Source organism: Gymnogyps californianus, chromosome 3 (genome assembly GCF_018139145.2).
Source record: "Gymnogyps californianus isolate 813 chromosome 3, ASM1813914v2, whole genome shotgun sequence".
Taxonomy (NCBI): Eukaryota; Metazoa; Chordata; class Aves; order Accipitriformes; family Cathartidae; genus Gymnogyps; species Gymnogyps californianus.
This window is the reverse complement of record NC_059473.1, coordinates 29,175,281-29,200,604: the sequence shown is the minus strand read 5'-3', so window position 1 is coordinate 29,200,604 and position 25,324 is coordinate 29,175,281. Positions and strand designations below refer to the sequence as shown.

The window sequence follows — 25,324 nt, the reverse complement described above, 5'->3', positions numbered from 1 at the left end:
TAATTTGTAGTCAAAGTTGCAGCAAAATGATAAAACCATGCTATTGTGGATTTATAATTGTAGTCTCGTTTAGAAATGCAAGTAGTAATTAACTTGAAATCGGCATTATACGCCAGAATTTACATTCCTGCTGGGTTTGAAATGCTGTTTTAATAGCAGTTTGTTTTCCCTACATGAAATTACCTAAGGGTCTTTTGTGTTGTTTCATTGTAGATGCTATTAACATTCTAACGGAGATGAAAGAGAAAGATGTTCCTATCTCAGACAGAACAGTTGCATCTTTTTTCCGCATTCTTAATGCTGCTGCCATCCGAGGTGAAGTTGAAACAGTGAATCGATTACATGAGACCATTGTGAACCTGGGGTTGGCAGAAACTGCTGTCCTTCATTCCCCTCTGATTACAGTTCACCTTGAAAAGTAAGCTATGTTTGGGCTTCAGATGAAACAAGTTATGATATGATATTTATTTGTGTTATATGACCTGTGTATGCTATACGCAGCTGCACATTCATGTTTGAAAGTGCTCATGCACGTACACATGCACACACATATAATACTTAAGTGATCTAGGAATAGTAATGAATGAATATGTTTTCTCAAGTTAGATAAGTCGTTTTCATCAGTTATACATCACATCGTGGTCTCTGGGAACAACAGCTGTGTTTTATGGACACATCAGAGATCAAGTGGCTATGTATTGGAATATGCTTATGAATTAGTTGGTTCTAAAGTCTGTTTGACAAGATAGCTATTTAGAGCATGATAGGTATATATTCTCAGCTCTTGTGGTTAAGTAGTATGTATTTTCCCATCAAAACAGCGTTATTTTGCTGTGCCATCCAGTACATCTCAGGTGAGTTGAAGGGCGGTTGTTGAACACTGAAATATTTTTAATTCATATAGTTCAAATAGTTCGATGTTATTGCCAATAGACTGCTGTGTTGCTGAATTTAAAATTCAAAGAAAGTACTGTCTGGTTTGTCTGTTGTGATCCCCCCTCCCACACCATATATACTTTTAATACCATTTAATAGAGAAAAGGAAGTTCATACGTTCATTCTGGTAGGAAGTATCTGTAATTCTATGTGTCGTGTTCCTTTGCATAAATTTTCATTATGAGGTGTAGGATATTTGAATTAACGTACATATGAACTATATGACAATTTCTTACTAAAATTGTGCCAAGAGTCCCTTTTCACTTCCTTTGCTATATGCACAATCCTTTTATTTTTTCTTACATCATTTATGTAATCGCTTGATTTTAACCTCTTGCAGCTAGAGTGATTGATCAGTTTCTTGCAGTTTGGTTCATGTATATGAAATGTTCTTGGCTTAAATATAATAGCTATGAAGTAAGTGAATTTTTCATAGTATCGTGTAAGTCAGCCTCAGATGCTTATTAATGTTTCTGTTAACATGTAGAGTTTTTTAGTTCTTATAAGTGTTTGGGGTATGCAAGGTCTTTAACGTTTTCTGTATTCAAAATTCTTGTCAAGAAGATGTAACTCTTGGTAGAGGCATGTACATTCTCTTCTAAAAATAGTATTTTAGTGTAGTGATCAACAGTTAAGAATATGGTGTACATCTTTTCAGTCAGCAACACTGCCTTGGTTACATCACAAGATAAGGCAGATGTTTATGAAAGTAATTTAACTGCAATCATACGTAACTAATGTGTCGGAAAAATATCTGATATGCTTTGCAGTGTGCAGTAAGAGCAGCTGCATTTTGTGTAGTTGCTTTATGCACGTTGACATGCAAGTTGTACATGGTGCTACTTAGGTTCTTTTCACTTGAGAAGTAGTATATGATGATGTAAATAAAGATGTATTTATGTGTGGATGCAAAGGGGGACAGTTAAGAGTGTTATGTTAGTTTGATTCCACATTCTTTTGGATTATAAATGTTCGGTAAAACTTTATAAAAAGTTTTTTTAATAAAGGGACTTTTGATGAGACTAGATTTTTAAAGGAGAAAGTAATTCCATACTGTGGAACTGTATGGCTGCAAGTCATTGATACCCACCTGTATAACCCTTAATACATTTCATATATATATAAATATAATACAAAGTAAGCTCACTTCCTGTGGTTTCTCCACCTTATGGGTGGAGAGATTTGCTTCCTCTCCAATGTTAGATGGAACAGAAAGGGGAAGCTTTTTCCACATAATTTGCTTGGGAGGAATAACTGAATTTCACTGACTTTTTTTTTTTTTTTTTTTTTTTTTTTGGTCTTGGAGATGCTAAGAGTTTTTGAAAGTTATGAGTGACTGAAATAAGTGTTAGTCATTTCTTTCAGCAGTAGTGCTTACTATTTGCCATCCTACAGCTCAAGTATCGTGCTTAAATGCTGTCATCTACCTGCAGGTTGTCAGCACGCCTCTGAAAATATCTGGGATATTTTTTAATGTTCCACAGCAGTGGTTGCGCTAGTGTTTTGTGTTCTTAATTTATTTCAAACTTTTTAATTGTTTGTAAAGGAATCTGTGATTTGCTTTTGAAGATTTCAGCAATTGTAGGTGTAAAATGTTTTTATCTACCCCTTTTCTCTGTACCCAGTCCTGAATATTCTGAAATTCTTATTAAGTCGTAGTGCATGTTAGAAGTGACAATTTGCAGCAGAGCATGGAAAAGAAAAAAAAATGTTGATGAACAGTATAACTTGACAAAAGCTAACAAAATCTAATATTCTAGTAGAATGTACATTTTGCCTTTAATAATTTGAGAAATACTTAACTGAAGTAACTAGAGAGAGAGAGCTCATACTATCTTGAGGTTTTTTTTACCCTGAGTAAATTTAAGGGGAACCACCCCCCTGCTTTTAATTGTATGATCTTTATTTATTACTATGAACAGTTTCTCAAGATGGTGAAATCACATTAAAAATTGAGACAGTCCACATGTGGAATCTTGCTCTGTCATTCAAGGTGATAAACCTGCCTTGGACAGTATGACAAAAACCTTAGTTTCTAAAATCTGCAAGGATGTGAAGAGCTTGTACTTTTTGTTAAAACATGTCTTATTTTGAACTGGTTCTTCCAACTGCTAATAATTGGAAAAGGTTGTCTTACCTACACCATATAAAATTTCTTACAATTTTAAGGATTGTTGTTTTGGCTTTTACCTGCTCTACCAACTGTCAGGGAAAACCTATTTGAACATGAGCCATTTTATAAAACTGAAGAGGTTTGTGAAGCTAAGCTGCTCCTATGCTGTACGATAGTTTGATAATACCTATTTACAAGATGATAAATTAATGGATACAGTGACTACTGATGATTTTTTTTTTTTTCCTCCAAGAAAGCTGCACAAGCCAACTTTCGTACAATCAAAAATAGGAATACACATCTTAAAAACTTGATATGGTTCCTGTCTTCATTAACATAAATTTTTCTGCTCTCCTTGAGTAATATCACCTCTGAGAAAAGGAACAAAACAAAACATCTTTGCGTTTGAACTTTACTAATTCCCTATATCAGAAGTGCTCTTACAGAGAGGGAAGAAAATTTGCCGATAAACTATGAGAATGTTATGTTGTAGACTGTATGAACAAAATGTTTTGTAGTTTTAAGTCAGTGAATGCAAGCAGTTAATATCTGTATTTTAAACGATCAGAAGGCTATAGCTAGACTGTGTTTCTTTAAAAATGATCAGTGTATTTTAATACAGCGTTGTCCAGTAAAGCATTGTGTGCTGGTTTGTGATTAAGCTTGTATAAAACCATTTTGTTTAGTTTCTTATGTAGTAGATACAGCGTGAATCCAGTGCCTTGACAATTTTTCTTCTGCTGTTTTCACAGACTTAAATTCACCTATGATTTTGTTTGAGATGATTCTGTAGCACATACAAGTTAAATGACTTCTAAATTTACTTTTAAAAATGGGCATCTTTTTAAATTAGGTGATATTTTTAGGGGGGGTGGGAAATTATCTCTAGTGAGGAGAGGTTTTTTTCCTTATTTTTAGTGGCTTTATTTCAAATATTTGTATTAAAACTCTTTACATGTTGCAATGAAATTAGGGATGTTTGGCTCTCTTACTCCATTATTGCAATTAGGAATTTAGCATCATCAGTGCCAAAGGACAAAAGTGTCTCATTTGCCCTATGGGGACAGGACAGTGATAAGATGATTTTTCGTCAAGGATCATTGGGTCGTAATTAAGTTACATTCATGGCTATTGCTTTTTGAAGGATGATTGGTAAATGACAGGCTTCATGTGCTTGGTACGGACAGTGTTCAGTAGGGTTTTTTCTCCCTCTGTCAGAAAATCCTGTTGAGTCTGATAATGTAAATGTGGCATTTTATTCTGAACAAAAGAGCAGGGAAATGAGCTATCTTGTCTAATCATTCAGTTGTTTAACACCGACTTCCAGTTTAGACTCAATTGGCTGGAAAGCACTTGACATGTGAAGTTAGTGCTGTTCGGAACGCATGTTTGAGTAAATTTTAAAGTAAGTGACAGCTAAATTGTACCTAGGGAAATTACAAAGCCTTCAACACAGTTAATTTTTTGGGGAGGATTAGTTGTAATTGCAACACCAGTCTCCTTGAAGATTCCTTAGTATGGCAAATGAACAGAAAAACATTTAGCTCTTTCAAGAGCCCGTTCTCTTTTAACAGAATAATTTTTGTAAAGCTGATTGTACCTTGCTGAATTGACTTCCCTCTACACTAACATCTGCTTCAGATTTGTAGAGAGGGATTTGTTTTACCAGTCTACCCTCCACCCCCACCCCAGAGAGTCCCTTTTTTCTTTCTACCTCTCTAGTGATTTCAGGTTTGAGAGCTTTTCAATCAGTAAACCCCTTAGGTAAATTGCCACTTCACTAAAGCTTTATGCATAATGTTGCAGCACTTCATTCCAATTAAAATCAATATTTGGAGTCTTATTTTTATCAGGCAGACTCTCTGGTTGGGAAAGTTGTTTATTACAAGTAAAAGGGTTAGATTTAGTGCTACATTCTTGAAGCAAGAGGGGAGTGGCTTGTTGAAATTGAAGGGGGATGTTATATCCATGCACGTTATAGCCAGTCCTTCTACAGAATGTGTTCTGCAAACACTTAGACATCTGAGTAATTTTGTCTCTTCGAATAGCTTTGTGTGAGTAAAATTGCCCACTCAAATATTTTGGAAGATTGTGGCCATAGTATCTTGGACTTCATAGGCATCATAAACAGAAACCAAATGAATCCAAAAGCTTACAATATCTTAACCCTGGCATCAATTTAGTTGAAAAATAATGCCAAAGTAGGACTCTTCCGGGATTACATAAGGGCCAAGCATAATACAGTGATGACTGAGGCTCCTTCCATCATTCAAAAATAGTAGTGTATCTTCTTTTTTAAAAGAACAAGTTTCAATGAGAGGGAAAAATACACCTAATCTTTAAGTGGAACAGGTATTAGCCCTGAACAGATAATATTTGTGAGTGACTTAAAGCTGTAGTATCTGGCCAATTCAAAATGAAGCATGGATCATCTGTGTTCACATTTTAAATACTATTTTGTCCAGACTGGCACTGGAAATCAGATTTTTCCAACATGGCTATGAGTATATGGGCTTTACTTCCTTTTTGACTTGATCCATATTAATTAAATAGTAATTTTGGACCAGGCTTTTAATATAGTAGTGTAGTAAGTATCCTTTGGGAAAATAAAAGGGTGCTTGACATTCATAAGTTCGTACAGAAAGACTGCCAAATATTTTCAAATGTACAGCTGTTTGTTAAACATCCAAGCCTGAAACCCTTGTGTCTAAATAGCATTTTCTTAAAATGTGGAAAATCTTTTTTGTGCAGTTTTTTTTAAGTTAGTGAGTCATAACAAGAAACACATTAAAATGTTACCTATACTTGAAATTTGAAGCCTACAGTAAGTTCCTAATTTTCATTTTCATTCATTTTCTAACAGGATTGTAAAAACTGCTTACAAAAGTAGTTGCTGATACTTACTTGGAATTAACTGCAGTTTGTGACAATTAAGAAGTACTGCAGATTGTTGAATAAATCATATTAAGTACAAAGATAAGCTTGATGGTTTTTTCTTTGCAGTAGTAGTACAAACAATTTCTTTGTAGAGGATGAACTTGTATACCTTTTATTGTTTTATAGTTGGTTGTTGCAAGTTTTATCTGTTTTATAAACCCTGTTCTCTAGTAAACTGTGGATGACTGGTTGGTTGCTCGAATGCAACTGAACAAATATATTGGATTTCGATGGATTCAAAACAAATGTCTAGTAAATAAGTGTGTAAGATACTGGCCTCCTTAGACGCAGACTTATTCAGGCACCTTTGAGCAGTAAGTAACAAGTACAATATTTCCATTTTTGTTATCTCAGTTCTTCGCTGACTTTTTTTCTCTGCGTATACAGTAGTAATGCCTTCAGAAGTATGCCTTTAGAGACTAGAAAACTGTTAATGTTCCTGTTTGAATGACATTCCAATTATTCATTCATTTATTGATAGCTTTGACCTAAAAACAGTCACTTTAATCCTTTAGGAATACAGCCAAGACAATACTATGGCTGTTTAAGCATCAATCTGAAAAGCTAGATTTATCACTGAAAACTTTAATTTGAATGTATAAATGTTGTTGTGCCTCCTTAGAAATTGAGTAGTTTTCTGTAAAACTGTTTTTTTTTTTTCTTTTAGATGTTAACTGAACTTGCATCTAAAGCAGGAGAAAAATACTGATTATATAAAGCTTTATATCTGTCTATGGTAACTACCATAGTATTTCTCTTTTATGACAGTAATCTAGCCTGCAACATCTACTTGCAGTTTTGAAATTAACCTGTAATTTAGTCTTCACCCCAAATGACAAAAATTCAAATGACTCCATGGGGTGCCAGAAGATGCACTGTAAACAGGGCTCGGTAAGGGGGATAAGGTAGAAATCCATCATCTTAGGTTCATTTTCAGAATGCCTGTATTGCTGAACAAAATTAATTCTCCTTCTGTGTTTTACTCGTAAATTTTTTAAAATATTAGCCTAGATGAAGATAGTAGTATATAGTAGTCTAGATAGTTCATTCTTTGAAAAAGCAAAATTTGTGCTGCACGAGAAATGCAATGTGAGGACAGGACATCTGAATTTGGCTCGTTCTAAGAGTAATATCTTAATTTGTTAAAGTTCAGTTGATCAATAATAAAGTTGCTTCAGGAATGCAAAATCATTATTTCAAGTCAGTTTTATTATGGCCTTCAGCTGCTGCTGCTAAGTGATTTTTTTTTTTAATTATTATTTTTTTCCCTTGCCTACTTCCACCACTCTTTATTTGACAAGCCTTTGAAATCTAAAATGCAGTGTTACTATTTGGCTACTTATTACATTTTGTGCGTGTCGTCTTGGTTTGTTTCAATTTCAGTTTAAACCTTCCCCTTCAAAGAATAACTTCACATATTGTTTTACCAGTGTTTCAGTGGTTGTCCTCTGTTGGTTTTGGTCTGGTTTTTTTAGATTGGGTCGTAATTCTTTGAAAAAGGGTCTGCAGCAGATGATTTAGTTTTGTTAGTTGTACAATATAGAATGTTAATTTATATTTGTTGTTAAGTTCCAGATCTGATTGTTTTTATGGCTTTTCAGTTTTGCATTTTAACTGTGTATACTTCTGAAGGTGTTAATACTGTATATGTAGGGAAAAATTAAGCGAAGGACTGAGATAACAAAAATGGAAATATTGTACTTGTTACTGGTACTTACTACTCAAAGGCTCCTGTATAAGTGCATTTAAGGAAGTCAGTATCTTATGCACTAATTTACTAGTGCCATGGCTCTATGTCACATGGATAGGCCAGCATAAAATACATTTTGGTACCTTAATATATTGTTGAATTAATTGCAAAAATTACGTTTTTATTGCAGAAAATATAGATTGGATTCTGACCTTTATATAGAATGGAAAAATGCTAGCCCTTCAACTGTGACGAAATGGAAATCAACAGATGATTTATAGCTAGTCTGTTAAGGTGTAAAACAAGTATAAAGCAATCTAAAGAGCTGTGGTTATCTTAGTTAACTCTGGAGATCTATACTGAAGTAAAAATGCCGTGGAAAAATTTTAAAGAGCTTAAAAATTGAAAATGTCTAAACAGAGACATTTGGAGGTGATATAATGTGCACAATATTACTTATCAACAAGAAAAATAGAACTCTTAAATACAAACTAAAATTTCTGTGGAATTGGGGTTTTGTCACAATAGTACATAGAACTTAAGAATTCTACTTCAAAAATTAAGTGCATCTAATGATGAAGAGCATTCACACCTTTGGTTAATTTGTAATGAACTGTGGTCATACAATTAAAAATTATACAGTTGAGGTTTAAGCATGAATCTGTAGTTCTGTTTTCACTTCTGTGGCTGTCAAGCATTACATGGTATTTGTTTGTAGGAAAACTTTACCTGTTATTTAAAAATAACTGTAGCATATTGGGGGAAAAAAAATACACTCTTGGATTATAGACTGCTGAATGAATTTTCCTTGAAATTTTCAAGACTAAAGTGGGTTCAGCATGCACGGCCTCTGCTCGGAATGTTTGATTGTTTTTATTCTTGTTTTGTTTCATTCCACAAGGGATGACATGCCTGCAGCTCTGGAAGCTTTAATCAACTGTTATAAGAAGTATGGTAAAATTCTTCAGCTTCATAACATCTACTGTAGACTGATAGAAAAAGGAGACGCTGATCTTCTGCAAAAGGGTTAGTTGCATGTAGTCAAATGCTGTCTGGTGTTATGTTTTCTGGAGGCTTTTCTTCTGGGATTTGTATATCATTTCTTTCAACTGAAAGAAAAAAAAAATTGTGTTTATATGTGTAACTTTAAATCACTTAATAATGCCTATGTTCTTCAGATTGAAAATTGATATTAATTTTAAATGTAGAAGAATCCTAATGTTGGGATAATACAGCATCGAGCTCTCAAAGATTAGTGCTAATACTTTTTCTAGCTATGTATATTACTATTAACAAATAACTTCATAGTAATACAACGCAATAGTAAAACACCACATCTGTTTTTCAAATAGTTGTGCTGTTAAGAAATGCTATATCCTCACTCTCTACAAGCAGAGAATGCCAATATATAGTCTATTTTGTTGAATGCAACTCAAAATAATAGTACAGACAAACAGAAAAACATTTTAAATATGCTCAACCGCAAAGCTACAAGAAATTGTGTAATATGTTGTAATCATTCTGTATGTTTCAAAATTTATCTCCTTATAGCTTATTCTTGGAGTTTTGTGATGCTTGGAAAATACTAGTATTAAGAATATCTGACATATATATTAAAATGCTTCAGTGTATTTAGTAAATTAATGAGTTTTATTCTCTCTTTAGTTTCAGATTTTATAAGCAGAGAATATGGTGACATGATGGCTCTTTATGATCTCTTCTTCGCCTTCTTGCAAACAGGAAAATACAAAGAGGCCAGGAAGGTCATTGAGGTGGGACTTTAACTATAGTACTCTAATCGTACAGCTATTTAGACTCTTAATTAGAAACATTTAAGGTTTTTAACCTTTAATTAGGCTTGTTCTGATTCATGTTAATAGAATTCAATCCCAATAATAAAAAAAACCTCGACCAGATTTATTTTGTATAATTACAGTTCAGAAGAGACAGTCTTGTTGTATATTGAAATTGTTTCCTCACTTTTTCAAATTCGCTGGTATATATCAAAATGATATTTGCATATTAAATATCGGATTGTGGAACAATTAAATTAAACTGGCATTCCTGGGTGTAAAGTTGCTAATCCTCTTTCCAAAGGAATTCTTTGTTCTTAAAAGCACTGGAATTTAATTTGCTGCAGACCATGCTCAGATTTATTTGTAATGCTTGTCTACAAGTTAATCAGCCAAACAAGCGCTGTCTGCTACTGTTTGGCATTTAATTTAGCATTTCTTCTCTCTCTCTCTTTTTCAGGATAGTAAGCAGCTTATAGGAAGTGGTAGGTGACAAACTTGGTCTATTTAGGATTAGTATATTTTATCTAGACTTGATTGAAATTGTGCTTACTGAAATTGATAAGTCAAAGGGGCAGCTGCAGAGTCTGCCCAGATTGTGATTATTTTTCTTCTTAACACAGTTGTATGTTTTTAAAATGCTGCATAAGTTTTCCAGTTAATGTGTGGGAGGAGGCATCTTGCAGAAAAAGTAATACTTTGTCCTCATCGTTTTTGTTATGTATGTACACAACTCTGTAACCTAATTTTTGGGTTTTTTTCCTTCCTAAGACAAATTATGCTTTTTTCCTAATTTCCTCTGGAATATTTGAAATACCAGTTATCCATACTTGAATTATCTAATAGAATTCTTGCATTTAAAAAATCTTAACTGAAGATCTGCTTGTTTGTCTGTGGTGGAACAATACTGTCCTGCTGCGGGATGTGTGGAAATTGCTAAGCACAAAGTTGAGGCGTTGATATTTTTGTTCTGAGGGGGTTTTTTGGAGCTCAGAGTCTTATAATACAGAAGAATAGAAATACCAGTATCTGACAGAAGATGACACTGAGGAGTTGAGTTCTTTTTATAGTAATTAAAGCATATAGGAGGTAAAAGGATGAAATCTGAGATTTGAAAGTAAAATTAAAGCTAAATGAGTAAAACTGGTACTTGGTGTGATTTAGCAGCTGTTTCTTTGATACTGGCATTTAATTTCTCAAAACTTGTATTGGTGGCTACAGTTCAGCAGTCATGAGTAGCATAGTAAGCAAGTTATCAAATTGTTGGGGTTTTGAAACTTTTGTCATTTTCTTAATAGGTGCCAAATTATCTCTGCAAATGTTCAGTATTTGGTGATTGATCATAAATTATTAGTAACCACAAACAGACACTTAGGCGTAAATCTGAACACCTAATATCTGGAGACTAAATGGAAGTTTTCCTGCCTTTTTATGCTATGTAAAGTACGTTTTCTTGCTCTTTACTTAACTTCCATGAAGTATGAATTAGAGCTTTGTATATGCTGTTGAGAAAAAGAGGTTTTAAATTCTGGAATTTTGAGGAGTATAGGAATTTAGCTAGGAATAGTATGCATGTATTTTTACCAGTGGATAAAGTGGCACAAAATCAATTACTATACGGTGTGTTATATTTTAAGTATGTTTTTATTATGTAACAATGTTAAGTATTTCCAAAGAAATTTTTTCCACAACGGCGGGGAGGAATCTTAAAATTGGTATTTTGCTGAAGAAAATAGCTTTTATTGTTTTAAACCGTAAACTAGTTACTATTTGCTTTTTTTTGTTTGTTGGGAAGTTGAAGCCTTAATCAGTATAACGTAGAAGATGGAATACAAGGTGTATGTGTATCCTTTTCTGTAGTCCAGTGGTTTTTGCGACTAAATTACTTCTCTTGTTGGTCATCTCAGATTGTTTTTCTATTTTCCTTTCTTGTGAAAAACATTCAGCGAAGGTGATCAATTGGTGCTGCTTTCTCTTTTTAGACACTGTTGCATATTAGACACAGATTACCTTTCAGCATGTACTTTTACCATGTATTGCTGATTATGGTGGGCAATTGATTTTAGTGATACTATTTGTTTTGAAAGTATCTACGGAGTTAATAAAGAGTATCTAAAAGGGTAGTAATGAAGCTGGAAAAAAATTTCCTTAGGAGCTAAGGAAGTGAAGACCATGGAGGATATGGTCGTTTAAACAGGATGTTACTCATTGGAGACCACTGCCTCTTCTTGCTCTTGCTATTTTTAGAAATCAGAGGTACACTAGATGCTTATGTGAAACTTAATGACAGCTGCTGCTTTGAAAAACTTGAAACTCAAAGCCCCAGGAATAAGAAAATAACTCTTAAATCTCAATCTTTGATATAATACAACTGGGTGATGATGGTGGGGAAGGAAGAGGGGTAAGATTTGAGTGAGATTATAACAATTAGGTCAGAGCTGTTTATGTACATTATCCAGTCACAAATGTGTTGTGGGATATAGTCGTAGCAAGAAAGCTGAAAGCTGCGGGGCTCATCTACTTGCTGGAAGGACAGCAAGACTAAGCAGAGAATGATGGTATAAAAGACAACGAAAGGTGAATAGAAGGGAGATGAGGCAAAGAATGCACCTGACCGATACTAGAATAAGTAAACTGAAGCATATAGTAGTTTCGTGGTGTGAGTCTCTTTTTGAAGCGATGCTAAGTGGAAGAGAAGCTGTGTTTGAGAAGACTCGGGGGGAGGGGGGAAATGCAGCTAAGTTCTAAGGCTTCACAGAGTTTGGTTGATAAGGTAACAGTTTGCAATGTTGCTAGACTGCCTTGTTAAGCTTTTGAAAGTCTGTTCTGATTTGTTCTGTGGCAGGTAGCTAAAGAAGAAAGCCTCTCTGAGACAATACCTCCAAATGAGGCAGCCTTGGCTGCTCTGTAAAGTAAAAGTGTATTTTATTCTAGCTGTGCCTGGAGATTGCTGAGCCCTTGAAGTTACCTGGTAGATGGATGTGCTGGTAGATGCTCTTTTGCTTTCCACTGGAAACAAGTTCTACCATTGGGTGCTGTAGTACATCAAAGCATGATTTAGTCTTCAGTTCTTAATTGCACCTCAGCTGATAAGTTAGCTTTTGTCTTGAGTCCTTCAAAGGTGGTCATGTCAAAACAGAGTTGGCATATCTCCCTTCTTGCCCGTTACCATAAGGTCACATACTACCTTGCTTTCCCTTGGAGTGGCACAGCATGACTCCTATGTCATCAAATCTAGCTCTAGTTACTTAGGATTTTCCCCCTTACTTGGAAAAGCGGTTTAATTGCCTTTTTTCCTTCAGTTTTGTTTTTCATAAAAAAAAAGAAAGAAAATTAAGTCAATAAATTTTGACTTTAACTAAATTAAACTAAAACTAATGTAGGCTAAAAGAAAGGGATATCAATTTTTCATAAGTAGGATTAAGGAAAAAGTACCTTCTAGAAAAATATTTTCTTTACCTGTCTTCTAAAATGTTGTCTTATTTTGAAAATATCTAATCAAATTTTCTCCTGGAGAGAGGTCTTAGGTAATTCTTTGTATGTGTTGCTTTGTATGTGTAGTAGATCAGAGAGTCTGGAAGACTTGCTTGGCCTAGTATTCTTTTAAGTCTGGTATAGAAATGGTAAGAGAATTTTCTAGAGCCTAGTCCCCCAAATCTCTCCAATCCACAGGTGCTTACCTGTTGCCAGAGCTAGACAATTGGAATTCCCTCATGTTTACTCAGCTGTTGACTGCCACTTTATTAACCTGATCGAGCTGATGGTTGAGAGCTGGACTGATGTGAAGGTCATCCAGGAGAGCGGGAATGAAAAAGGGAATGTTACACCACTGTGGAGGAATCTACTTTCTCCCCCCTTCACCTGCTATTCTGTTATTTTGTTTGCATGCTGCATGGAGGTTTAAAGACTTCACTACCTAAAGTAGTTAGACTATAGTTGTTTGTCATTTTGGTCCAATTTTAATTATTTGGTCATCTCTGAATTTTGCACTGAGATCTCATACTTGCAGCTGTTTTACCTGCATGATGGTTGAATATTTCTAGACTTGCCCTTTTTCCTTCATTTATTCATACTGCATGCAATTATCAAAATACTCTCTGAATCTGTGTGTAATTAAGCCCATGTCCACGCTCGGCTCTTTCTGGTAGAGTTACAAGACTTTGTATATCGTTAAGTACTGTAACAGTCCTGCAGCAGAGGTTCAAGCAAGCCCTTCTATAAATCTGCTTAGCAAAAGTCTAAACCATGTTTTCATGAAGTAGAAATGAACACTTTGTACCTATGGCTAAAGTATACAAGGTTTTAAACTGGTGTTAAATCCGTTTCTGCACTGTATTGATAGAATCATTACACCTTAAACTATATTTCATTGGACAGCAAAATACTTCTGCAAAAAAAACCAAAACAAGCACCACATTAAAAAAGGATATCAGATCACTGGCATTTTTAGTTAGGAGCTTATGGACTCCTCTGATAGGAACTAGGAGTTGGTGGAGACATTCAACTGTCTTTTGTTGTTTGATAGATACTTCTTGAAATCTTTCTAGATCAAATCTCATCATCTATTAAATTAAAGTTGTTCCTTCAGTGAAAGAGTAAAAGCTCTTGTTTCTGCTCTGTTTGTAGTTTTACTGGAAATGAAGGCTAAGAGAGGATTACTGTATTTGGGATATAGGGAAAAATCTCAGAACTGTATGGCAAAATTTTTCAGTAGAAGACCAACCTGAACAAGTTTGCTACCACTAGAGGACCCTCCCTTGAAAATGGCAATGCATTGGCTTCAGAATTCTTTTAACCAGATTTTAATTAAGTGTGATACTTTCCTCATCTTCTGCTCTCATACTAAATATATTGTTTATATTTAATAGTTAAATATATCATACTATATCTCACGTATCTCAAGACGTTTATGTGAAGAATTGAGGGACAAACAGTTGTGAAATATTTTAATGAAATGTGTTCCAATGTGAATAAATGCAAGAAAAGGCATTTACTGCTGAAATTCAAGACCTGACAAAAGAGCTGTTTTGGGTGATTTTAGTGTACAGGAATATATCTATCAACAGATGTCAAGTTAATTTAAGAGGTAAATAGATTTAAGCAAAGAATTGTGACATCCACTGTCAGCAGACCTTAAGATACCAGTTGCCATTGGATTTAATCTACCATAAAAACAATGAGAATATTTCTACTTGATATTGAGAGATTACAACCTTCTTTCATCCAGATTGCTTTTTTAAGAGTCTACATCATAAAATTGAGTCTTGCTGGTTTTATGCTGAAGATAAACTATGGGGAGAAGATGCTTTCTTGATTTGTGACAGTAGGATTTAGGGGTGTTTTATGTGTAATTTAATGATGGTTATATCTAGTGTCTGAATTTACCTACGAAGACTTATTTTTGGTCCCATTAAGAAAGGAGTGGAGGTGATTAGAACAAAATTTAAATGTTTGTGAATGTTGAATGCAAATTGTATTAGATAACAGTGGTCTGAGATTGAGGAGTAGTTTGTAGAGGGTGTAACAGCTTTTATTAGAGTAACTGTATACAGCTGAGAGGGAGGGGAAAGGCTGAAGAGCTTTTAGGCACGCAAGCCCTGTAATTACAAGAAAAGATGTTTTTTTCCTTACTATTGAGTCCTATTAGTCTAATAAAAGCAGTACTTCTTATGAAACTGAACTCTGATACCGCTATTAGTGAAGGTGGATTTTGTGTCCGTGCATATGTGCATGGGTGTATGTGGGTTAATAAGGGTGCTTACTAGTTCAGTGCATGTTATTTAGAAGTTCTTAAGTACTGCTTTCTTAAAAGAAAGCAAAGGAATATGTTTCAAATAAGGAAATTTCGTAAAGGAGATGATGACTGAACAAATTCCTTCCAGAAAGGGAGAGGGTAATGTGTTTGGAAAGTGGGATCATGGCAAGAGCTGTGCATCCTTTCTTAGCTCCAGGGACTTTGTGTTAGAGGGAAGATACTACTGAGTTTTATAATGCTTTTTTCATTCATCATACAACATAAAACCACATTACAATGCAAAGAGCAAATTTTTGCTCTGTTTTGAGTCTAGAACATGCTTGAGGATTTTGTTTTGAGCAGGGTTCTTGCATATTTTTGATGTCACCTTTTCTTCCAGAGGGATTATTGTTGTGAAGTTCTCATTGTCTAATGATTTTTTTTATAATAATACTTTACTGCATAATTTATCTTGGAAATCTTGCTGGTAAATGCAGAATATTCCAATAGTGCCTAAACATACATCAGTGTCAGTTGTCATGAGTAATGCTAAAGTTGTAAAGCTCTTTTCTATTTTTATTTTGGTATTTTTGGACAATAATCAAGTTTCCTTATATTTTTCTCAATGTTTGCCTAACAAAGTAGCATATATTCCTGTTTCAAGTGAAATAAATAAAATTGTGTATTTACTCAACAGATACTAATTGTGTTGGTAAAGTCAGTGAATTATGTAACTGACAGCTTTGAGGCAAATACATACTTCAGGAAAAAAAACCCAAACCAACAGTAAAAACTTTCCCAGTGGAGACTGTAAGCTTTGTATTTTCTTATTGTGAACTACTGCTGCTTTTTGTGTAAAAATTAACCTAGTACAAGTAGGCTAGTCACTACCTTGGGTGATTGTAGGATAGGCAGTAAGGAGAGCATGAGCTTGAATTCTAACCACTCCCAACAGGAGAGTTAGGGAGGATAAATATGTAGATGTGTGTTCCGTTATGTCTTTCATTTAAATATCTGGTAGTGCAAATAAAATATCAAATATACTGTAATTGAGTAGGTTTTGAAGGCATAACTTGCAGTGGAGCAACTCATAATTTTCAAAACTCTGGTGCTGCATTAGAGTACTTGCCCTTGTTATCAAACATGAAAAGTAGTCATATTGAAGGTACAGATTTAATTGTATTCAAGCTTTCATACAGTTACCCCTTGCCCAAAAAGTTGTGCAGGTGTCCAGATGTTTCAGATGAGCTTCTCATTAAAGAAATCAGTGTTATGGGGGTTGGGGTGTGTTTAGTCATATTTACTTCTGGGCAAAATTGCTTACAAAGAACAAAAACAATACCTGATTTTTTAGAGAAATCCCATCTTGGTTATGAGCAGTTCACAAAGTTTTCTTTGTTTAGAAAGAACAAAGTTACTGAGGATATCTTTCCGTGCCATCACCAAAGAAACCATTTTTGAAATCCACGAGAGCTAAACTTTTTTCAAGGTGGAAAATGAACTTGTAGAAAAAGTATTACTTCCATTGCCTGCCATATACCGATGTAGCTCTAGTGTCATCCTGGTAGTACAATGACTTAAATAAAAGAGAGAAATAATGTGTTTTATTAGATAGCTGATATGATTGCAACAGGAAAGATGCTTTTTGATGCACTGATTATTTTTAGATTCCTCAGTCTTTAAAGCTACATCTTTTATAAACTTCTAGACTATTGTGTAAAAGTTGGTACGTTCAGAGCCAATAATCAAAATAGTCTTCTGTATTTTCTGTGTATCCCACTGATACTTCGCTTACATTATGCTATAAAGATTATAATGTAAGGAATACAGCAAACTAGTATGCTTGTTTCATACATATGAACATATATGTAAGATTATTTTTTAAAAAATCTTAATGTAAATGTTTTAGTATTTTTTTAAAGTTAATGCATTGCTATTTGAAAGTGGAGTATTTAATAAGAGGCAAAAATATAACAGAAGTGTAAGATTATTTTAACAGTCTTGTCTATCAACTAGACTTAGATGGCTACATAAGGTACAGAAACTTTATATCTGCATATTCTTTTAACTTTCTGATTAAGCAATACACCTACTGCTTAGTAGAAGTAAGGACTTCTGCCAAGAGTTTTAACATAGAGTAAGATTCAAGCATAGCATACAGTGTTTATGTTGTAAAAAACTTTGTTCAAGTAAGCTGCCATGCAAAAATATCCCAGGCATCATTGACGCTGCATGGAATTTGTGAGATTTTCATAGACATTTGTGTGGAATCAGGGAAAAATCTGTCTTTAAATTAAGAACTTCCCATCAAATGTTCTGTTTTCACTGATGCTTATGTTAGAGAGAGCTGTTAGAAACGACATACATCAGTTCTTATAGCTGTCTGTTCAAGGCTGTCTGTTTGGAGAAGTAACGCATTTTCTTGCAAGACATTGCTTTGGCATCTAAATCTCAGTAACTGGTTCTGGTACTGGTAACATAAGTCTGTTATGGCTGTTGATGTAACTCATCATGAAACCTTCTTCCTTTAGCAGCATTAGCTGTCTCTTATTATTACTGGCTTTTTTAGCTGCAAAGAGAGGAATGAATGGATCTACCTCTCCAAAAAATACCATCAGAAAGTGCAGCATGGATGGTGTTTACAAAATTTGGCTGTTTCTTTCCAATATGTTTGGATTGGTGATTATAGTAGAACTGTTTCCCTAAAAAAGATTGAACTTTGGGAAGAAAATGTAAAGATTTAGAAGAAAACATAAAACACTTAAGGAGGGCAGAGTTAAACTTGAATGGTTAGAATTGGTGTGTTATTCACAGTGAAGTTATACTGTGAAAGGCTAGAATAAGTTATCCAGGATATGTAACAATTATTTTGCCAAACAGTGCACAGTAGCAGTTTGTGGAAGTGCAGTGTTGGAAGGTTAAAACAAGAGAGTCATCCATCTTGTGTCATGTACATGCCAAATGAAAAATACTTCTGCTGGCTTTTAAATAATTATGCATCCTAAGCCAGCTATAGCAAAAGTGGTACTGTTTTGGGACATTCTCAACTCTTAATTTTCTGAAAGTCCTCTTTTTGAACAATACCACAGGGTTTCTGGTCTGTATGTTGGTTTTTGTGGTTTTTCTCTGTAAGTAAGTTTTGTGTTTAAAGAGAAAAAGATTGCTTTAGGCAAGTAGAGAGAAGTAAATAAATATTTTCCATATGTCTTCTGTAAATTACTTACTTTAAAAAAAAAAAATTGTTTAAAAGTAAAAAGTATTGGTCTGTTAGCTGTAACAGTTACAGAACACTCATGTAAACAAAACTTGAATATTTCTAACATTTAATAGATTCCTCTCTGACAGGTCAGTGTTTTCCCAGACAATCTGTTTTCTCTCAGCTGTAATAGGTAGAAATTAGCTCCAATAAAAATGTTAGTACAGAAAAGATTTTTTTGGTGATTGCACCTCTTCAATCACCTATCTGAAGTGACTGGTTCTAGGAAGGAGGAGAACAAATCAAATACTTTCAGTGTGTTAGGACCGTTGCATTCACATGATTTTTGAGTGCTGCTTGGCAAGAGTTCTTCTAAAGATGCAGCATATTTTTTCCCCTTCTGGTTAGTTTTCCTTTCTGTGTGTGAAGGTACAGAATCAGTGAGTAAATTAGCGTAGGGTTGTATGTTGAGCCTCAGAAAGATAGTAACAAATATGATCAAAAGTATGGAATGGTTTCTGTAGGAGATATGACTAAGTAGGTGAGTTCTTAGTCTGGAGAAGAAACAGTGAAACAGGGAATTATATATACCAGCTCATGAAATTAATATGAAATGGAGAGGATAAACAAAAATCAATTGTGCATTGTCTTCCAATACAAAATCTAGGGGCTTCAAATGAAGCTAGTAAAAGCTAGGCTGAAAACAGACAAAAAGTGGTAGTATTTTTGTTGTTTTCTGCAGAAGGTAGTTGAGGCAACCCTTTGCCAAAAGATCTTGTGAATGATAAATCTTACGGGGTTCCAGGGGCAACCAGAAAAGCTCACGGAAGAGAAATCACTTACTAGAATCAGTGTGACCCACTGAACCTCAAGTAGCTGGAGAGTGAAAGAGCACTAAGGGGGAAGTATTGCTGGGTTTTCTGTCTTTTAATATTCTCATATAGGCACTGTTAGGGAGAGGATAATAAGCTAGATGAACCTTTGGTTCGGTACAGTATGACTGTTTTATATTCCAAGAGAATTTAAAAGCCAGAAAACCTCCGTGTTTAGTTTGTATGCTGTACGAATTGCTTGAGACTTCCAATAGTTCCTTCATTCTTTAAAGCAGTGAATGTCTTAAATTAAAAACAACCAAGAAAACAAAACACTAAGGCTCAATAATAGATTTTTTTTTTTAAGTGCATTGAAACAAGCAAGATCAAAATTGTAAATGGGAATTTGGAAGAGTAATTAGAGTACCAGTTTTTTACTTAATTTTTTTATTCCTTGCATTTTTTTATTTTGTATTTTAGTCTGCTGTATTGTAGAAAGTCTGCTTCCTGCTAAATGCAATGTTTAAAATTCCCTAAGATGGTAAGGGATAAGCTACAAATATGGACTATCAGGCAAGCCCTGGAGATTTAGTTAATCTGACCTAGATGTTCTTTTGATGATTGAGACCTGCAGTATGTGAAAACACTTCTCAATTTCAAAATGAAACACAAGGATATCTGTTGTATAACTCAGCTGTCCTTGTAGTGACAGACACATCAATCATTTCTGAACAGGAAAGGATTTGCTATAAAAAGTTTGTAGCTTTGGAGCTGTTGAGTTCATTGGCATTCGGATCAGCAATGATATTGGAAGTTGTAAGTGAATTCAGTATTTGAATTTTACCATGTCCTAAAGAGGATTAGCTACAAATGCAGGCAACGTACTTTTTTCTTTTTCATTTTCAAGAGCCTGTTGTGTAAGATGTTAATTCTTGACTTAGTTTTCAGCATATTTTATGTGAAACTGCTTGGTAGCTCTTCAAAAAGCACTGAACAGGTACCTGTAAAACACATATAACTGTGGAAAAAAAAACCTAATTGGAAAAAAAGCAAGTACCTGGAAAGCAAAACTGTGTTTATATATACCACTTTTGAATACTTGAGAAGCTACTATTTTTCTGTAACCTCTTCGGTTGAGACTATTTTTATAGTACAGTTAAATAAATAGAGAAGATGCTCCATGTTGAAGAACTGTGGGTTTAATGTCCTATTTTTTAGAAACCTTACAGTGATTGCATAAAATGGTTTGGATGATTGATAGGATTATATGGCCTAACATTTACTCTGCAGAACACTGTTTCCTGTCTATTTAGCAAATTTTAAGAGTTTTGACTGAAGTTTTGCATGCTGGTTTTCTGGTGTATGCTGAATTATTTCAGAAAGATGTAATGGTAATAATTCTGTGATTGGAGAGTATGGGAAAAGGAAATTATCTGTTTTAAAGCCATGGAAGGTAAATTGACTTTTTTGATGGTAATTGTTTCCACTGTTTTGGAACTGAGACTTCATATTTCTCACAGCTTTTTGTTCAAACTGCCTCTTTTATGTGAAGTGGTGTTCAAATTTTGGAAGTTACACTTCACGTTTAAACAGTAGAGATTTCTTATAATATTAACAGCTAAAAGCCTTCAAGAGTCAAAACACATGTTTCTCTGTAGGGATGAACAGACATTTCCTCAGAATCACTTTGAGCTATGTTAATGTGAATCTGGACACCTGAAATGAAAGCGGAGTCCCCTCTGTAAATGATCCTTGTGCTAAAACAAGAGAGTATAAAGTAAATCCAAGTACTCTGTGGGAGGGAAGGGTAAGAGGTAAAAATGATGGACACCTTGCACACAGGTTTTTTGGATCATTTTTTTAGATACGTCGGATATAGAGGTACTGGCATGCTTGTAACATGTTTCTTTAAGAATTTTGAATTTTCCTATGTTTATTTAAGAATTTATAAGTGGAAGAACCCAATATTTTGATTATGGTCTGTGGTGCTGAGAAGGCACAATGTGGTAGTCTATACCAGATGGAGTATCCAAAGGATTGAAACCTTCTTGAGAATGTGTACTCTGTAGCTGCAGTCCGCTCGAAACAACAAAGGAATGAATAAGCAAAGGTTCATCAAACTGAGGAATGCTAATTACAGAAAGAACTATGGCATATTGACTATTATATATCAGATTCTCCATGTACACACACTGAAGAGTAAGATTTTGCTCTGTTCTGGGATAGGAATTGCCTTACAGTTAGTATACCTGGCATCTGCGCTGGCAGCACCTTACAGTTGTAACAGTTACTGCTCTGTAAATTTCTGTTTTTCTTACTGAGCAGTAGCAAGAGAAGTCAATATCTAAAAACACTATTGTTAATAGTTGTAAGAAAATGGCTTATGTTAGCAGAGAAGGGGTACCAAATGGTGATGTTGCAGTTGAGAGGCATGGTTTTCTAGTTGCCAAGACATTGCAGTGGTGTTGTATATGAACGTTTCATTGTGAAGACAGTTTGGAAACATTTGGTATAATTCTTTAGCATGAGTAATAGAAAGGATTACTATGGGTAATAGCAATAATACTCTATTACTGTAGTGACAGAAATTATTTAACATTTCAGTTCATTTGAAGTGTAATTTAAATCAACTTTTTTGTCAGCATTCAACCAAAAAGGAAAATGTCTTGAATAAAATGACTGCGGTTTTTAAGTCTCTTATAAATGCAATGTAACTTGATTATTTGTGAGCTTATAATCTCATTCAGATTTCAAAAAAGAAACAAAAACTATGAACTTTTATTATGAGTATATGTATTATGTTTACTTTTCCTTAGAAAGTTCTATGTGAAGTAATGTGTTTCTTCTTGTGGAAATATTTTACAGACTCCTGGCTTGAGAGCACACTCTGGAAGGTTGCAGTGGTTTGCAAAAAAGTGTATATCAAGTAATCAGGTATGTAGCTCGTATGATGTCTTCTATGTAACTGTCATTATGTTCCAAGAAAAATGGTTTTGAAATATTTCATTGCTTGATTTTTATGTTTGTGAAAGGACGTGTGACAGGCTGATGAGGTGAACTTAATGCTCTGTGTAAATGCTGGTGTATACTTAAACAGAAATATTATTTTAGCTGAATGCACACAGCATTTAAGTGCACATATATAGAAGAATAATTGTTTGTCTGAGATATAACCATGTTCTTCCTTCTTTCTTTTTAAAGATGGAGACTTTGGAATACTTGATAGAATTAACTCAAAATCTATTTGAATGTGATAGAGATGAGATGTACTACTGCCTGCTTCAACTGTGTGGTAAGTGAGCTTGTGATCTTTTTCATGTTATAATCTGTTTTCTTTTGTGGTTGGAGATAGGTAATAACTCTGAATTGGAGAGGAGTTTTATCCTGATAGGCAATTAGCCTGGATACTGTTTCTGAGGCATCTTGCGGGGGGGAGAGTACAGGGGTTTTTTTCACCTGCAGACCTGAACGCTTATATAGAACTTATATAGTACAAGTCTTCCAATCCATGCTATTGTCTTGTGTCCTAACTTGAAAGTTTACTCTGTTCCTGTTTTTAATATGCTTAAAGAAGAAAAACTTCTCATTTGTTCTATCTTTGTAACTGATAAAGATCTGGAGTCTCCTGTAATTGGATCTAGTTCTGAAAGGTGCATTTTTGGGGTGGGTTTTTTTTTTTTTTTTAAATCTACCAATTCTTCACTAGCCACAACCTAATTTTTACATCATTTATAGGAATGGAACAGTTTTTAAAATTGAAAATTCATTTCTATGCTACAGACTTAGCGTAGGATGTATCTATAGTGTTTTTAATTTCCTCTTTTCTGTATTTTTCAATCTGTGCTGGTTTTGTTATTCGGTGTATCATACTGTGTTATACATAATAAAAATTTGGAGACTTTAGTTCTAGTTATTTTAAAGTCTTGAAAAAACTTTTTATGTTAAGATTGGATATGGAGCACTAAACAGTAAGTTGGGACATAAAAAAAGCATTACAGGGATTGCTGTGTACTTCGGTAATGTGTATATATATTAATCAGCCATTACAGCAATTTGATATATTTGGTCATGGGAAGACTTCCATTTGAGCTTGAAGTAATTTTAGGCTGTTCCCCATGTAGATTTTTGGTTGACTAGAACTAGCGATGTTTTAATGCTAAATAAAATACTATTCGAACCCTCTTTTTCTTTTCATATGGTAACGAAAGAGGCTTCTTCCCCTTCGCACTTACCACAAGCAGAAGAGATGAGTGCTTCCACCAAAAAAATCACCGGAGACCCCTTGAGAACTTTGTTGCTTTTCATTTCCTGAACAGCCTTAGAAAGCTTCAAAACCAGACTGTAGCGTTACCCAATTCTGGCTCTGCACATAACTGGTTCACCATCAAAAATCAAGTAGGCCTGAAAAGCAATCTTGTCTCAACAGGGAGGGAGCCTTCCTATTTCTCCACTCATCCTGTTCACCTCTGGCAGTGACTAAGTCTGACAGTGTGCCTGCTAGGAAGAGAATCTAAGAAGCTACAATTTATCAAATTCTGTCATGCAAAATCTTCAGTCTTCTTTCAAAAGACAAAACCGATTCCATCTATTCAAAGAAGTGGAAAACATTTGTGGGTTTCTGTCACCATAGAAGACAAAAACCATGCACATTCCTGCTTTCAGCCATTTTAGATTGTCTATCAAAACTGCCCCATGCACAAGTACAGTAGAGGTTTTTCATTGTACACCTAAGCCATAACTTCAGATCTATTTTAAGCATATAAAATAAGAACCTACCATCTAGTCCAAGCTGTGATCAAAAATGTTGAAAACAATGCATTTGGTTTTTTAGAATCACAGAATAATTTATGCTGGAGAGAACCTCAGTTTTATGCCTAGCCCTTTCCCAGAGCTAGGACAGCTTCAAAGTTAGATCACATCATGGCCTTGTCTAGTAAAGTTTTGAGTGCCTCCAAGGGTGGAAATCAAACAGCCTCCCTGGGCAACATGTTCCAGGATTTGATTGTCCTCGGACTCCATTGCTGCAACCTTTAACCATTACCTTTCATCCTTTGCAGTGCACTTCCAAGGAGAGACTGACTCGCTCTTCTCTGTAACTGTCAGTTAGGTAATTGAAGACAGTAATTAGATCCCCTGTTAGCCTGCTTTTTTCCAGGCTGCCCAAAACTCATCTTCTTCGACTTCCTCTTTGAATTCATCTGCTCTAGCCCCATGTGTGTTTTGATGGCTGAATTTGCTCCAGTTGCTAGCATCTCTTTTATAGTTATGGAGCCCCAAACTGGACACAGTCCTCTAGATGTGGCCTCATGAGTGTCAAACTTAGGGACAAACACATGAAAAAGTGTTAAGACATTCTTTGTCCTACTCTGCTAACTGCTATAATAATCTGCTTTAAAATGTTGTCTGCAGTATTTAGTCCTTAAAACCAATCATTTTATTTGACTTAGGGTAGTCACCAAGTTTGCTGCCTCTTCTAAAAAGCTGAAGTGATGCCGGAACCTTGTTGAAAGTGGGCTTGGATCTTGAACTAGCCCAGTAACATATCCATGTGTTTTCCTAAACCCATGCTGCTCCTGGAAAGAAGAGAACATTGCACTGTAACGCTTCAGTATTGCATTGCAATAATGTTTGCAAAGCAGCCTATGCTTTGCAACATTGAGATAGGAGATGCAGGAAACCACCTGCTGTATGTAGTTAAATAGTAATTAACTGTTTTCTGTCACAAAGTCCAGCTTTCTATTTATTTGCAGTTATGTACAATGGTGCATATATAAATTGCTATTCTTGTTGAAAACAGTTGAATTATTCTGTGAATTTGGTAGCAATTTATTAAGTTTTTCTCTTCCAGAAAACTTACCTTTTACAGTCTTCAGATATGCATTTTTTTCTTAGCAAAATGAGAGCCTGAAGGCCTAGAACACTTCTTTGACTTGAAAGTGGTAAACTTCTGAGATGTAGATGCTCTAACTCAGTAGCAACATAACCAGAGGATTTCATTTCAAGAATTTCAGAATAGAACTTAGAAGTGGTACCTTAGAGTGCTAATGTTTTTTAATAAGTTAGAAATTTTTGTAATTGTTTTTACAACTAACAATCAAGAATATTAGAACTGA

At 34.7% G+C, this 25,324-nt stretch overlaps 1 protein-coding gene across 1 annotated transcript in view; it reads left to right on the top strand.

The window, feature by feature from the left end:
• The window catches only part of LRPPRC (leucine rich pentatricopeptide repeat containing), a 93,298-nt gene that overhangs the window by 42,339 nt on the left and 25,635 nt on the right, over positions 1-25,324 (top strand). Inside the window, exons 23-27 of the mRNA XM_050894409.1 lie at positions 214-418; positions 8,578-8,702; positions 9,342-9,448; positions 22,077-22,145; positions 22,413-22,503. Coding sequence (XP_050750366.1) covers positions 214-418; positions 8,578-8,702; positions 9,342-9,448; positions 22,077-22,145; positions 22,413-22,503 — 597 coding nt within the window. The remainder of the gene's footprint in view (positions 1-213; positions 419-8,577; positions 8,703-9,341; positions 9,449-22,076; positions 22,146-22,412; positions 22,504-25,324) is intronic.